The sequence below is a fragment of the Amborella trichopoda genome, chromosome 12, assembly GCF_054954075.1.
Source record: "Amborella trichopoda isolate Santa Cruz 75 chromosome 12, AtrichopodaSantaCruz75HAP2 v2.0, whole genome shotgun sequence".
Classification (NCBI taxonomy): domain Eukaryota; kingdom Viridiplantae; phylum Streptophyta; class Magnoliopsida; order Amborellales; family Amborellaceae; genus Amborella; species Amborella trichopoda.
Genome location: NC_142347.1, coordinates 46,996,844 through 47,013,963, shown reverse-complemented (window position 1 = coordinate 47,013,963; position 17,120 = coordinate 46,996,844). Strand labels below are relative to the sequence as shown.

The 17,120-nt window shown below is 35.8% G+C and overlaps 1 protein-coding gene across 1 annotated transcript; it reads left to right on the top strand.

Moving 5' to 3' along the window:
• Positions 1-1,427: 1,427 nt before the first annotated feature.
• On the top strand, positions 1,428-2,960 carry LOC18435534 (fasciclin-like arabinogalactan protein 14). The gene has a single exon (XM_006845578.4). It carries the CDS (start codon positions 1,501-1,503, stop codon positions 2,395-2,397), a length of 897 nt encoding a protein of 298 aa, XP_006845641.2. The 5' UTR covers positions 1,428-1,500; the 3' UTR covers positions 2,398-2,960.
• Positions 2,961-17,120: the final 14,160 nt, after the last annotated feature.

Sequence of the window (17,120 nt, the reverse complement as noted above, 5' to 3'; positions counted from 1 at the left end):
TTTTTTTAACCATGAAGAACCCATGATTAGCGTTTGTTAGGGGATGTTTTAAATTAAATGGAACGTAGAGAAGTGCTTTATAATAAGTTTCCCTTAAAAACTAATACTTGAACGAGAGTTTTACACAGTTATCTGTGAGAGGTGAAACTAGTGCTGGTATTGGTCTGGTCTAAAGCCAATTTGATTGCTGGTCGAACTCATTGGATTGGATTTTAAAAATATAGAGAAAGATAAGAATAATAATTTTAAAATATAATAATATATTTAAAAAAAGAAGTGCTCAATTTGATTAAGTGGTCCGGCCTGTTAAAACCGTTTAGTTTAATCAATCCAAACGAGTTAAATATTGGTTTTGATCAATTTTGAATCGAATCAATGTGTGTTTGCACGAGAATGAATAAGCCAAGGCAGCATTGGCCAACGATCTGACCAGTTTGGGGGTTGACCTAATAGGATACATCCTGGTGTTTTGCGTTGATGTCCCCATTCTTGTTTGGACCACATTTCTAAGGAACTAAAGGGGTGATGTTAGAATTTTCCAGTTGCTAATTGTACAAACCGGTGTTTCAAAACCCAGATCGGTAGGGTAGATCGTTCACAACACATATCCTTATGGAATCACTAGATTGGCTAGCTGGATTTGTAAAACTTCTCTCTCTCTCTCTTATTTTGTTATCCTCATTCCATCACATATCTCATTAGTTCTCTCCTTGTATTTTTATCCCTCTTTTCTTGCTAAAATATTATGTACACCCATGAGAGCATATTGTTCATTCACTCCCTATGGTTAAACCCTAACTAGAAGTATGTTTAAGACCTCGAATCTTGGGGATATTATGTCTTAAACCTAGCGAACAGCCCCCAAAAATAATAAAAATAAAATAAGATCACCACAAATGCGTTTAAAAAAGTATCAACCCTAGATCGAGCAGAGAGTCCAATCATTGGACAGTCAAATCTAAATATTCAGGATTCTCAAAAACCTTTTTCTCTTTTTTTCCCGAAAACACTCAACTGGTGATTGTAAAGAGGTTCCTGAATTACGGATCTAAAAAATATTTGTAAGGAGCTCTTTTGTCCGAGGGAGTAAGTAGCTAGTGTGCTCTTACCGGTGTACTAATTTTTTCTTTTCCCCGTTTTTCTTGTGGTCATGCATCGTGGACCCCGTTGCCTCTAAGATGCTGGCTCTTGCGGTCCCAAATGTTTCCCGCGCAAATTCAAATTCCTTTATTAAGGTGGAGAAGAGATGAACCATTCGTTGAACCATTGACCCCTTCCTCCCCATTCCAGCTGCACCTCCGAATTCCGAATTTAGAAAACCCCAAATTTAGTGGACCCTCCACAGTCCACCTATCACCCCTCTCTCCAATTCCAAAGGCCCGGCTAAATCCATTAATTCCGTTAGCCAAATCCTCTAGTTTAAATACCCCCCAATTCCCCAACCATCAAAGAGTCGTTGGCAAAGAGAAGCCCCCCTCTTACCGGCGTCCTCTATCCAAGATGGAGACTCCTTTCAAGCTCCTCTTCCTCTCATTCTTCTTTGCCTCTGCAACGTGCTTCAACATCACTAAGATCTTGGACCAACACCCCGAATTCAATGTCTTCAATAGCTATCTAACTTTGACAAAAGTCGTCGGAGAAATCAACAAGAGGAATACCATAACCATCCTGGCAATTGAGGATTCCGCCATGTCTAGCATCACCGGCGGCAATTTCGCCCCAGAGGTTCTACATAATATCATGAGCGTCCATGTTGTCTTGGACTACTATGACTCCAAGAAACTCGACAATTTGTCTGAGGGGACCGCCCTCTTGACCGCTCTATTTCAGAGCACCGGCTCCGCTGTTGGACAACAGGGGTTCCTGAACGTCACCAAGTCGAAGCAGACTGGAGAAATCCTGTTTGGCTCGGCTGTCCTTGGCTCGGCTCTCTCCGCTAAGCTGGTGAAGTCTGTTGCTTCGGAGCCATACAATATTTCAGTGCTACAAATATCCAGACCAATCATTCCCCAAGGAATTGACAAGTCCAATAACGCTTCAAAAGTTTCTCCATCTGTGGCCCCTGCTCCAGCACCTAAGGCATCCGCTCCGGCACCTAAGGCATCCGCTCCAGCAACTGAGGCCCCAACACCTTCCTCTCCAGCCCTTGCACCACCAGGAAACCACACTCCTGCACCAGAGGGACCCACATCCCCCCCTGAAAATGAGGGTCCCACGGCGGCACCTCTAGCATCCCCTCCATCACCACCTGCCGCCGAGGGACCCGGTCCGGCAGCTGAGGGGCCTGATGGATCTGCACAAGGCCCGAGTGACTCTGAAAAGTCTGCTGGGGCTCGGGTTGTCTCTAGCACGTGCCTCGTGGCAGTGTTAGGATTCTTGGGCTATGCGGTGCTGTAATTTTTTTTGAGATGGCACGGTTGGAGTGTATGTCCTGATTTGTATAATTGATTTGATTCAAATTGTGATATCACCAAATCGGAGGGGTTTATGAATAAAATGTCTACACGTGTCCAATAGGCCCATTGGGTTTTCAAAAAACAAGACTCGGTTTTCATCGAGTTATTCAAATACTCAGGTGAATTGCCAAGTTGATTCATCGAGTCACCTCTCTATTTTTGTACCCTGGGCGCGTTTTGCTTTTCTCTATTGTTATATTTGGTGGAAATTCCTAAGCTCCAATATGGGAGTGTATTCTTCTTTCTACTGATTAGAATAACGGGCAAATGGTTTTATTTGATGTTACGTAACGGAAAAGTATACACAAACTATTTATATTTATTACATTATCATCATCAGAGGTTTTTTTTTCAATTATTTGGAATCGGCTATACGAATTTTGATCTGTCATTCTGCTATATCAAGGGCTATACCATCAGTGAGGCCATGTGTCCTTATATCTTTTTTAAGTACTTCCAACCGTATCCTTTTGGGTCTATCTTTTACCATTTTTAGCTTTCTACTTAAACCTATTCACATCTCCTAAACGGTAGTGTACTTGGTTTGCAGTATGCATTATACATGGCTAGCTCATGTAAGTCTATTTTTTCTCACCTTATTACCTATTGGGGTTACACCTAAGCTCCCCCGGATCCATTCTTTCGAATTCTGTCCCTTTTTGTCTTGCCACTCATCAATCTCAACATCCTCATTTTGACTACATTCATCCTATGTGCATGTCGTTTCTTGACCGCCCAACATTCTGCTCTATAAAGTAAAACTGGTGTCATCGTTGTTTTATAGAACTTCCTCTTCAGCTATATTGGTATGCGGCGATCACATAATACTTTGGTTTCATATCTCCATTTCGCTCATTCAAATTTAATTCTATGTGTAACATCTTCCTCGGTCTCTCCATTTTTTTGAATTATCATCATATGTGTTACAATTAATCTTTGACCATTGGCTGCGAATTTGGATAGCTATATTGTTCCATTGACTAGACTCAAATTTTAACTGAAAATTTTCGCACTTTGCTGATAAGTGGGGTTTTGTTCGTAACAATGTGCTCATATAGATTGGTGCACCACGCCACCCATTCAGGATGAATGTTGCTATGACCCCTTAGTAGAGGACATTCAAACGAGGCCTTAGTCTGGTTTGTTTGAGGTTATTAAAAGCATTTGAACGAGTACAATGCTAGATTTTTTGTTTTTTATTGATACAGTAAATAAAATAGAACGAGGTCTTCATGCAATGCAATCTCCCTCAAAAATAAATCTTAGAGATAAATTGGATCAATAAACTAAAAGAAAAACGTTTATATAAGGTTGCAATCTTAAAATGTAGAATTACAGATGCACATCAAAAATGCATCAGGAAAAATATTGTTTTAATGTTATAAAATCCTCTAATTGATCATCGAGATGTACGAATATGAAAAAAAAAAAGATTTTAAGTCCCATAAATAATGCATCATGCAACACATTATTTAGACGATCCAATTTCAAGATTTTCATATGTTTATAGATCTACATGACTTTTATCATTTTTAAAGGTTAAAATTTTATAGTTAGATGTGAAAATAAATTTTCAGATAATTCTAAGTATTTTTTATACTAAAATTACATTTTATGATAAAATTTAGAAGTGCGTCTTAATTGGATTGTTTAAGGTTGACACTTTATAGAAACCACACTCTAAACTAAATAATTGGAACTTAAAATAGATAGTTTAAATTTTCTCCTTTTGACTATTCATCACCATTCATTTTAATTATTTGCGGTTCATCAAATATGCACTATTTTTGGAAGGGAAAATTATAAAAATATACGTAAGAGATAAATTCTCTAACGATTCTTCTATTTTGCAACTATTCCAACAATAAATCACGTGTTTTTTTATGGGTATTTTGAAAGAACTAAAAGATTGGGGCAAGACATTAAAATTTTCATCTCTTATGTTTACTTTGACAAATTTCCTTTTTTTGAATAGCAAAATCATGGATAACAAGCAGAAATGCCTCTAGAATGACTTAAGATGCGCTTAACATCCTAATTTCATTTCTTAAAAGAATTCTAGGAGAGGAAGCACATATGAATGGAACCTTAACTGAACTTTTTCCTACGAAATATTAGACCTAAGCATGACCTTATCAAGTGGAAATTTTTTATGATCTCCTAAATAATTTAATATGATCCATATGGTATAATCCTCCACAATAATTGGCATTAATTAATTCCTAATTATTCTTTTGATTGGGAAATTCTCAACATGGAATTGGTCCAAAGGAATCAAGTGATATCTCTATTACGAAGTTTCTATGAGGCCTAGGCTTTTGAAGACAAAATAAAGCCTCACCTCAAGTACTCGTGCAGAAAATACTATCGGCAATGTAAATCTCCGTGATAGCTCTAAAATCAATTTTCAACACCGACAATAAAATTTGAAACTTAAAAAATAATACAAATGTTGTGGATCTATGGATACTTATTTTTGTGGTGAAATAAACAGTCCAAATAATTTATTATAATATACATTATTTTTAGAGCTTGAATTTTTTTTTTTTATTTCGCAACCATATCGTTCAAGCCGAGATGATCGATCTAAAGCTTTTCTACTACTTTGAATTGCAATTTTTCATGAGTCATGCGGTGTAGGGCTGCAGCCCTTTCAAACCATTTTCCATCATTTTTTGTCATTGACTATAAGGCGTACCTTGGTGGGCAATTCAAGTCCCAAAGGCTGTACATTGGAAATGCTTTTAAATTGGCACCTCCATCACCATTTGCTATTTCAAGCCCTATATGATTAGCCATATTTATGACCTCTATGCATAAATGCGAGTGGAGTGATTGGCTTCAGCCTCTCTTGTCCATATCACCTTGTCAACCGAAGACAAATGCAATAATTTTGGAGAGAGAGGGGAGGGGGGGATTCTATCCAAATGGGCAGAGAGAGAGAGAGAGATTTGACAAAATGGGGGAGAGTGTAAATTGGGAGATTGATCAAATGGGTAGAGACAGAGAAGAGAGAGATTTGACAAAATGGGGGAAAGAGGAGTAATTGTCTAAATGTGGAGAGAGTGTCGATTGACCGATTGGGAAGAGAGAGAAAGTGTGTTAAAAAGGACAGAAAGGAGTGACAGGGAGAGAGGATTAATTGACCAAAAGGGTTGAGACAGAGACCATTGACCATTTCATATTTTACTCATTTCGTATTTAACATTAAAATACAGATGACTATTATTTTTTTTCTTTTTTAGGTGAATATAGCTTCTTTTTTTTTCCAACTATTCAAACTCATACTCAATTTAGGGATGGCTGGACCAGGCCCTAAGCAAGCATTACTTTACATCTTGGGAGGGCCAATATGAAAATCAAATAGGAAAAGTATTAATGTTACATGTAATTGTTCTCAGGTTCAAATTTTGGGTTGATTTGAGGGTAATAAATGGTTTTACTTTTAATTCTTTGTCTATCTCATAAATTAGATTAACATGAGAATTGGGATGTATATGTACTGTAACCGGAAGTACATAGAAAATAAAAAATAATTCAAATAAAAAATAACTAAAATATTCCTAAAACACTCAAGAGTATTTTCATCATTTTTTTATTTGAATATTTTTATTATTTTTATAGGATTATATACAATGAGACCATTTACTTTTGGTACAGGAAGGTCACAATTACTTACAACCATCTGATGTAAAATCTGATAGCTAAGGTGTGTCACAAAGTTTGAGAAAATTTCTTTTAAAGTTTGAGTTTGATCAATGAAATAAATATAGCCACCCAATTTCACATGTACCAAAAGTAATTGGTCTCATTATATATTTCCCCTATTTTTATTGGGGAGCAATGATTTCATGCAATGGTTGTATAGTATTATGATGCAACAATCTTCAAAAACCATATTATGACCATTTGTTTGATCCAAATTTTGAAATATATACTCATTTCATTCTAATAAACAATTACAAAAAAGAAAAAATTGAAAACACAACTTATAAGTATTTTTTTAGCCCAATTAACATAGGCCGTTCATTTTGGTGAAATGCTTAGATCTAGGCCTTAGAAGGATTTTTTCATTTCTAATTTTTTTGGATGGCTTTATTACCATTAGATGAACAATGTGAAAAAATAAAAACAATGATTTTGAGTTAATAAAAGCTAAGATCTTGAAATTTACCAAATGAATGGTTTTGATTCGTTTTTGAAGGGGACTCATTTTGACCATATCTAGGGTTCAAATTGAACTTTTTTTTTTTTTTGGAGGGATTGATTATTGTGGTGAAAAGAATGTGTATGCAAAACTTTGGGTCATTCAAATACCATAACCATGGTTTTTTAGCAGTGTTGTTGCATTATCGTATGATACAACCGTTGCATGAAATCATTGCCTTTTATTGGGTGAGTTTGTTATATGCATGGATGCCCCAATTTCATGTAAATCTAATTTGTAAGTAAAAAAATAAAATATTAAAAATAAAATCAATTTGTAGCCTTTGACCCAAATCTAGTTTCCAATTCAACAAATTTATGGGTTTGCAATTTAGCATTATGAATGTGTATAAACGACATAAATAACTGCTTATAAAAGGGTAAATGACTATAGGCAAGTGAATATAGAAACTAGGTTCATGTGGGTGGCATCCCATGTTCTAGGGCAATCAGACAGGAGCACAAATATCTCTGCGAAAGTGCCCTATACATTTTCCCTAAAGACTTATTTAAGACAATTTTCTCGATCTCAAATTTTGGGATCCACTTTAAAATCATCACATGACTGTTTTCAAAAAAGAAAAATTTAATTTTGAGCCCTACGAACATAGATCTAACCATTAAAAAACGGGCAATATCATTTCTTTTATTCTTGTTCTTTTTTTTTTTTTGAAGATTTTCTCTTAAGACCAGGTTTCTATGTGGCCAAGCTTGCATATGTAGAAATGCAAGCCTGTTAATATAAATCTATTTTTGAGATGGATTTCAAGACTGTAACGTAGAGATCATGAATATAAATAAATATATAAATTTTAAAAATTAAAAATAACAATTCTAGCAAAAAAATATTTGGACAGTTAGTTTCTATTATTTTTAGATGGAACACCTACTTGCATCCATCTTTAAGATGGATGCTTTATACTTTCTGAATCGCATATGTAGAAATGCGGTCCAGCCCATATGAAACAACTTTCTTTTCTTTGATACTTTTTCTTAGCTAACGACACTAACCTATGTAGTGTATGTGATTTTTTTTTTTTTCTTTTTTTCTTTGGAGGTTGGTTTCCAGATTAAGGAGCCTACCCAAAGTTTTAGAAATTTGGGACCCTTAAATAAAGTTTTACCCAAGAGAGAAGGTACGATAAGCTGCCTCGAGAGCTTACAATCTTTTGGCATTAAACAATCATGGGGTCCTACATTTAGGCGATGGAGTCGCAATTTGGTTTCTTTTATATTACGTTTGGTGCAGTTTGCATAAGGTATCGACTTCAAACAATCAAAGTAAGGTGTGTGTCTAGATCTCGTTAAAAGACGCGGTTCTGATGCTAGAAACCCTTATGACGGCTTAAGAATCTATTTCTATCTTTAATCGTGAAATTTAAAACTCCAAAATGGCATAAATTGATTTTTCATAGCCGTACATCTCGAGGTCAAAATGATCGGTTTTTTATTGAAAAAACAGCCTTTTCAGTTAAATTTTCTGGCATTATAAGTTTAACATCTTATTTAAATTTTTCCAGGTAGAGAAGGCCACAGTTTAGCTTCTATCGTCCATGGCTGGGCTCACCATTAAGGTCAAAGCCACCAACCACTCAAACAAATGGACAAATGCCTATCCTAGGCATATGGGAGTAGCTATAAGTCACTAATGAACCAATAATAGAATATTGTCTTTATGGAAGGCTTGACAAATTCGTCTCTAACCAACAAGGCAATGATAGTTATAAGAATGTAAATGCTTCACCTAATTTCCCCACAATCAAGGGAAAACCAGTTTGTATGTACTGGATTTTGGGAATAACACTATCTTTTTGTCCACCCATTTGGGAATGATAGGCTTCTTAACTATTCAACGGGATGGCTATGGGCCTATGTGATATGACCCATATGCACATGGAAACTCCGTGACCTAGAAGTTATCGTCATTTATTTCCATAGAAGTTATTGTCATTTTAAATCGATCTAATACTTGTTTGTTTGGTGTCTTAATCTGTGTTTGGGTTGTTTTGTCAGTAATTGTGAAGCTGCTTTAATTATCGTATGTCAAATCAACATGATGATTACTTGGATCAAACTTGTTTCTCATCGGTGATTTAGGCCAATTCTCAAATATTCAAATTCAAAATTCTTCCTAAAATTCGAACAACCAAATTACCCAATTCTCTATAAAGGACCTAAAATACCTTTGTTACATATCAATGGAAAATGCGTTAACATAATTACCACAATAAAAAGAGGTAATACAAAAGCGTGTAAACTATAAAAATGGGTCAAGGTAGATTGGTATGCACTACCACTTCCACCTCGCAACTTTACGAAGGTTGGCCCATCACACTTTTGACTGCCCAATAACCAATTTGGTCACAGGGTAAGGAATAATTATTTTCACCAAAAAATGTAGTCAATACTGCAAGAACCACACCTATAGTTGGTCGTTCGTTACGATTAGAATTGGAGATATCTAGAATTGCCAGCAAATATGTTACCCAACATACTAGTGCTTTTGGTTTCGTTCATAATGTGACACAAATCATCTTCGTGAACCTCTCCTGCTCAGTCGTAGCTAGTGTCGAAAAACAAATTTAAAGTCTAGAAAAACCTCACTTTTTTATTAAAAGTTTTTCTAAAAAAAAAGAAAATCTCTTCTCCGGCGAGTATTTGTCATGGCTAGCAGAAAAACTGAATTGTCTGTTGGATATGGTGATTATCTAAAATCACTCACATAAAGAAATCTCATATTATGCAGGATTGAGATTGATATTGATAAGTTTCCTAAAGGAAATTGAATTCCAAAAAGATTAAAACTCTGTATATATCCTGGTTCTTGATATATATGTAACACATTCGAAGTTTCCTATTTGGTGTGGACTCCTATCCTTATCTATATGATATGAAAGTGCACAAAATTGGTGTGCCTTATTTGGGTCACCTTATGGGAATAATGGCTTCCTCTAAAGAGAGAGGCAGGCTTCCTCAGCATCAGCAAGGCTTTCTTTAGAAAGAAGAGAGCTTCCTACGGAGAGAAACATCATGGATGTGCCTCCTGTAAATTGAAAGACTGGTTTCTTGCAGAGAAGCAGTTCCCATAAATATTTTGAGTGGTTTAACCTTTTAGAGAGAGAAAGTTTTGATTGCTCTCAAAGTTCTCCTCCTGTACAGCGGTTTAACTGTGGAATAGGTGGTTTACCCTTTTAGAGAAGAAAGTTTCGGTTGCTCTCAATGTTCTTCTCGTGTATAGTAGTTTAGCTATAGAATGGAGATGACCTCTTCATGGACAGTGTTTTAGCTGTGTAATAGAGATGAAAGGTCGACAATGGTGCCGATCGGGAGATTGGGTCTAAAATAGTTTATTCGACTGGGTTTTGTCGAGTGTTAGACAGGTAACTCTCTGTCTCAAAATTTGTAATGTAACTTTCATTAGTATTTTGAATGTAACTTTCATTGGTATAGTAGATTTCAGTTTGCCATACCCGTAGATGTAGCCCTCTTGGGTGAACCAAGTAAATCTTTGTGTTTTTGTGGTGTATGTATTTCATGCTTTATTTCTTGTATTTTCTTGTATTATGGCTCATGCTCGTTCTTATTTTGTTTCTAGCTGGATAAATATACGATCTTGGTTGGATCTAACTTTTGGGATTCTTATTTCTGGCCGTGTTCGCAAAATCGAATTGGAATGATTAACCATACATGGGCCCGGAAGCGGTTTAACCAGCCTAACCGGTAAATCGACCCATTCAACAGTTCTAGCCGGGCAAGTCTCGGACGGTAAAAAAAAGTGTCAAAAAAATAAAAAATATACAGAAAAGAAAATCTACTAAAATATGAAAAACATATAAAGAATGATTAAAACAAAACACAATAAAATGAAGTTGAAAAATAAATTTTAACGAATCGATTTTTTAATTAAAGTGAGTATTAATGACAAATACAACTTTTAATCTTCACCATAATGTAAAGAATATTAAAACATGCATTACAAACCAAATTCTTTATTTTTAGGAATTTATATACTTTTTTTTTTTTTCAAATACCGGTCAATCACCAAAACTGCCTAAAACCGACTAGCCGGTTCCAATCTAACTGTCGCCCAGTTTTCTAACAGTGGTTTCTGCATTTAAGAGGGTTCTTAAATCCTAATAAAACCGACTGGCCGGTTCCGATCTAACTGGGCGGTTAGCGATTAGATCGCCAAGTGTTTCTAACAATAGTTTCTGTTAGAAACTCAGAATACTGCAGAGAACTCTCTATTTCTTTATTAAATTAATTAAGAATATAGAATACCCGTATAAATATACGACTAGTAACAATTCTGGATAGATACCAATAGTTATTGATAATTACTAGCTGATCTTGAGATAGTTATTAACACCTAACCTTATCAAGAGATATATACCCATATAAATACATATACATGCTAATATGTATTCATAATTATGCATATCAATATAGATATCCATATGCTAACAGTCTCCCTCAAATAGATTCAGCAACTCGGCGCGGATCCGAAATAGATTCAGCAACTCGCAGTATGAGACAAATTCAGCAACTTGCAGTCCGAGACAGATTCAGCAACTCGCAATCCAGAACACATGCAAGAACATAGGCAAAATTAGTTTTACAGAGAATTGAAACATGACTGGGCAGAGTGTCGAAACACGACTCGGAGGCCTTTGGCATTGTTTCCTAGGTATAGGAGTTTTTCTCACTAAGCTGAGAGTGTTGATCGATTCAACCATAGACGAAGAGGAGAGCTGGAGTTTTTGGACGAAGAGAAGAGCTGAAGTTTTTGTGCAAAAGGGGGAAGAGATCGAAAAAGGAGACGAGACCCTCAATTGGATTGGATTGAATTTGAACCGCGCACCATGATTGCAAAGGTAAGGAAATTCACAAGAAATCTAAGCCTAGTAATTTAGAGAGAGAGTTGATTGATGGGTTGTAAAGGGATCAAAAGATGTGATGCACCGTGAAGCCCATATCAATAACAGGTAAAGTGAATAAAGAATCTTATTTTGCGCACAAAAACACGAGAGGAGCCACTGATTCCTGCCCTAATTTCTCTTTGGACCTTTCACAGATCTCTCACCTCCCACCACAAGGAAGAAACAAAGAGAGAGAAAAACCTAATTTAGAGAGAGAAAGGGTGCAATTGTTTGATAAAGAGTCAGAACGAATCTTAAGCTGAGCTCAGAATACTGTGGAGAACCCTTTATTTCTTTGTTAAATAATAAAGAATATACAAGACCCATATAAATATATGGCTAGTAACAGTTCTGGATAGATAGCAAAAGTTATTGATAATTACTAACTGATCTTAAGATAGTCATTGACACTTAAGCTTCTCAAGAGATATATACCCATATAAATACATATTCATACTGATATGTATTCATAATGATGTATATCAATATAGATATCCATACGCTAACACTCCCCCTCAAACTCAATATGTTTTTACACAAAAGCAGCTGGAGTTTGAACAATAAGTTACGTAAACAAACGAGTTAAATCTTTAAGTCTTGACCAATGAAACAATGGTCTTTATGCTCAAATTGCTTGAACAACGTGCACAGAGTGGCACTTGGAAGAATGACACTTGGAAGAGCCAACAAAACTCGGTGTGGATCCTAAACAGATTTAACAATTCGCAGTCCGAGACAAATTCAGCAACTTGCAGTCTGAGACAGATTCAGCAACTCGCAGTCTAGAACACAGGCCATAATATAGACAAAGTTAGTTTTACAGAGAGTCTAAACACGACTCGACAGAGAGTCGAAACACGACTTGGCAGAGAATCGAAACACGACTCGGAGACCTTTGGCAGTGCATCCCATGTCTATGAGTTTTTCTCACTAAACTGAGAGTATTGATTGATGCAACCATGGACGAAGAAGAGAGCTGAAGTTTTTGGACGGAGAGGATAGCTGAAGTTTTTATGCAAAAGGGGGAAGAGATCGAAAAAAGAGATGATGCCCTCAATTGGATTGGATTGAATTTGATTCGCGCACCATGGATGCAAAGGTAAGGAAATTCACAGGAAATCGAAGCCAAGTAATTTAGAGAGAGAGGATTGATGGGTTGTAAAAGGATCAAAAGATGTGATGCAGCGTGAAGCCCACATTAATAATAGGAAAAACGAATAAGGAATCTTATTTTGCGCACAAAAACACGAGGGGAGCCATTGATTCCTGCCCTAATTCTCTTAGGACCTTTTACAGATCTCTCACCTCCCACCACAAGGAAGAAACACGAAGAGAAAAAAACCTAATTTAGAAAGAGAAAGGGTGCAACTGTTTGATAGAGACTCAGAACGAATCTGAAGCTGAGTTCAGATCTGAGGTGCGTGCTTAGAATACTGCAGAGAACTTTCTATTTTTTATTAAATAATAAAGAATATACAAACCCGTATAAATATACGGCTAGTAAAAAATCTGGATACATACCAATAGTTATTGATAATTACCAACTGATCTTGAGATATTTATTGACACCTAACCTTATCAAGAGATATATATCCATATAAATACATATTCATACTGATATGTATTTATAATGATGTATATCAATGTAGATATCCTTACGCTAACAGTTTTCGGGTTCTTAAATCCTAACAATGCCCTAGTGAATTCTTGACCATTTGCAAAGATATTTGTCTCTCAGTGACCCTCATTCGACAACCTCTCCATTTCAGCTAAAGACATACCACTTTAGGGCTAAATAACTCTGTTTTAGCCATAGTTACTGGGAGCAAGAGTGGGAGCGGAGCGTCGGATCGATGGCTGCCCAAAGCTCCGGATCTCAGAGAGCGAGTTCCGATGAGGGTAGAAATTACGGATCGAGATCCCGTTTAACAGGGACCGAGGTTCCAATACATTGGGATCGAGATCCCTATTTAACGGGAACGTGTTCCATGTATTTAAGGAACGAGATCCCATTTGATTAGGGAGCGAGATCCCGTTTGAATAGGGAGCGAGATCTTGATGCATTGGGATCGAGATCCTATTTGACACGAACGTGTTACATGTATAATGGGATTGCACTCCCATGTCTATTAGGATCACGCTCCTGTCGATAACAAAAACGAGATCCCATTTAATGTTGAGTCTCGCCCCCATCTAAACAATACCACGATCCTATTTAGCTAGGATCGAGCTCCATTCATTATACGATCGCGTTCCACATAATGGTGGTTCGTGCCCCCATCGTAAAACTCCACTTGTATGAAGAACCCAATTCCATTACAAATAGATTCGTGCACCAACTAAGCATGGTAGCCCATTCCCATACAAATGCGATCTCAATTTCGTTAAATTTAGAAACCATTGTTCTATCTATCAATGGCCCGTGCGGCTAGATCCATGCACAACCAAACCTAGATGTCCATGGATTAATCAAATGCTATTAATCTAGTATGAAATAAAGTCTTCTAATGCTATGAACGGATAATGTTAGTATTGTTCAAATTTGCATACATGATACGAAAATGAGCTTTACGTTAGCATTTATATACATGGAAATATATCGTCTAGGATTTGGGTACCATTTGGATGCAACCTAAGCATATATGGTTACTCTTAGACTTAAATTCGGGAAATGCATCACCATTATTTTTTGGTAGAAATAACTATATGAAAATTTTACCTAAAATATTAATTTTATATTTAAATGTTATTTTTATTTAAGAAGTTTCTTTTAGAAAGTTATAAAATGGTAAAAATAAATTTATTCAAATTTTCAAAAAAAATATTGTCATAGAAATAAAGGTAATTTTAAATTTATATATATATATATATATATATATATATATATATATATATATATATATATCAAAATTTGGGAACTCATTTGAGAATTATATAGTATTTTATAAAATCAAAGATATAGGAAAAGGTTTATATAAGGTTGCAACCATACAATGTAGAACTAAGATGCACCCAAAAAATCCATTGGAAAAGGTTGTTTTAATATTGAAAAAGTCTCTAATTGATCATCGCGACATCAAAATGTACGAGTGTATGAAAAAAATAAAAAAAAATTGAGTGCCAGAAATTGTGCATCTTGCAACATATTATCTACACCGTCCACTTTAAAAATTTTAATATGTTTATAGATCTACATGATTTTAACTATTTTTGAAGTTTAAAAGTATTTAATTAGATATGAAAATAGATTTTTAGATAATCCTAAGAATTTTCTACACCAAAATTACATGGCATGATAAAATTTGGTGGTGCGTCTTAATTGGATTGTTTAATGTTGCAACCTTATAGAAACCACACCCAAGGATATATGAAATTGAAAATAATAAATTTCAAGTTTGGTATGTTAGGGTAGACCCTGATGGATCATGGGCGCGGGCATGCCCGACAACTCAACGTGCAATTTAAAATTCTGGGAGCGGGGATCTAATTTGTTCAGGAACGACATCTACAATGTTACGAAACGCATTCCGTGAGACAATGCGAGTGAGATCCGTAAAGTAGAGGGAGCGAAATCTGTTGTGTATGGGATCGAGATCCGTGCTTTAGCGGGAGCGAGATCCCTGAAGTAGAGGAAACGAGATCCCTGAAGTATCGGAAGTGAGCTCCATTGTGAATCGGATCAAGATCCCGACTTCAGAACATCGGAGAGAGATTCCAGAGTAGGAGGTGGCGCTCCTGGTAACTATAGTTTTAACTATGTTGAATGGATATAACTCAACTATGAATTGTGAACACACAGTATACTTCACTGAACATCGGATCAGCAGCACTTTAGATGAGTATCTGAAGCCTTGAGGCTGAAAGGCACTGTTGGCCACGGTTAACAGTGACAAAGAAGCTCGTCGTGGGCCGAATGTTCACTGTGATCAAGGGATTCCAGGCAATGATCGCCATGGTTAAGGTTGTGTGTAGAAGATTAACTTTGTAATTCCGTTTTTTAGGGCTCTAAAAGATCCTAAAGCCAACAGTTAACTGCCCAATTATGGGCTATAAAATGTAATTAATGAGTTATATGCCCTTGTTTTTTTCTAGAGAATCCTGGCCCATCCCAATTGGATGGTTATAAACTGTGTTAAAAACTGTTACTGTGACAATATGGATTATGTTAAATTTTACTTTTTCTTGTTATGCGTTTTTACAAAATGACTATAACAAAAAGGAAAAAAATATGAAAAATGAACCTTTAGTTAACAGATCTATAAACGCATGAAAATCTTAAAAATGGATAGTCTAGATAATGTGTTGCATGATGAACTATTTTTAAGATTTGAAATCTCTTTTTTTTCTCCATATCTATACATCTCGATATCGAGATGATCAATTAGAAGTTTTTCCAACATCAAAACAATCCTTTTCGAAAGATTTAAGAGGTGCACCTTATGTTCTACATTTTAAGGTGTCACCCTCGTATAAACTTTTTTCTTAGTTGATTCTAGAAATCGTATGAACTTTTTCCTTAGTTGATTCTATAAATCATATAGGTAATGAGGACTACTTTTTTTAATGTGATATGACATTCACATTTCTTTTGTGAAAAAACTCTTTCTCAAACGGGTTTCTATCAAACTAGTCGCTTTCCATGTTTATCCACTAGGAAGCTCTATTGCACAAAGGACAAGTGTTTTATTGGAAATGTTTTTCATACCCGTTATTCAAACCTTTGGAGCTCTGCTCTTTTATCTAATGAAATATACTCTTAACGATTAAAAAAAAGAAAACAAAAATCCACTTAGATCAAATAGGTTTCATGAAATAAATTTCACGATCAACGACTATGCCCTTAGCTCATCTACTGGAAGCCTTAGTTGATAAGCCCTAGGGCTCAGAATTTGTCCGATTTGGATCCGAAACTAGAATTTTGGATCCTATCCGGATCCAAGTTTGGATTCAGTATTTCGATTCCATAGGTCGGATTTGGATTCAAAATTTGGATCTAAACAGTAGTTTAAATCATAGCTGATTATAGGGGGATCTGATCCAGATCTGAACTAGTCATTAATATATTATATTAATTTATATAATTATATATATGTTAAATAGTATTTTTATGTATTATTTTATAGAGAACAAAAATAATATTTTGGATCTGATCGGGTTCGGATCCAGATCCAATTTATACTTTTCAGATCTAAAGCAAGATCCAAATCCAGATTCGGATCCCATGTATTCTTTTCAGATCCAGATACAGATCTTAATGGATCCGGACCCAATCCGACCCATTCTCAATTCTAAGAAGCTCCAATGTCCTCGCATGTCCAATACCAAAAACTTGCTTCGTTTTTAAAAAATGGAAGCTTTGAATAATTGGCTTACTTTGTTTTTTGTCCTTAACTGCTTTATTAGGTTTACAAAGTTTAGGAATTGGGTTGGGGTTGGGGTTGTGGTGGTAGCATCCCCACACCAATTATTACATCGTAGTATCACAAACCAATGATGTGTGGTATGTGGTACAATATGGTGGCATCCATTGTATGCTCCT

Coding starts and splice junctions, on each gene's coding strand:
- LOC18435534 (XM_006845578.4), top strand. CDS start 1,501: ATGGAGACTCCTTTCAAGCTCCTCTTCCTCTCATTCTTCTTTGCCTCT.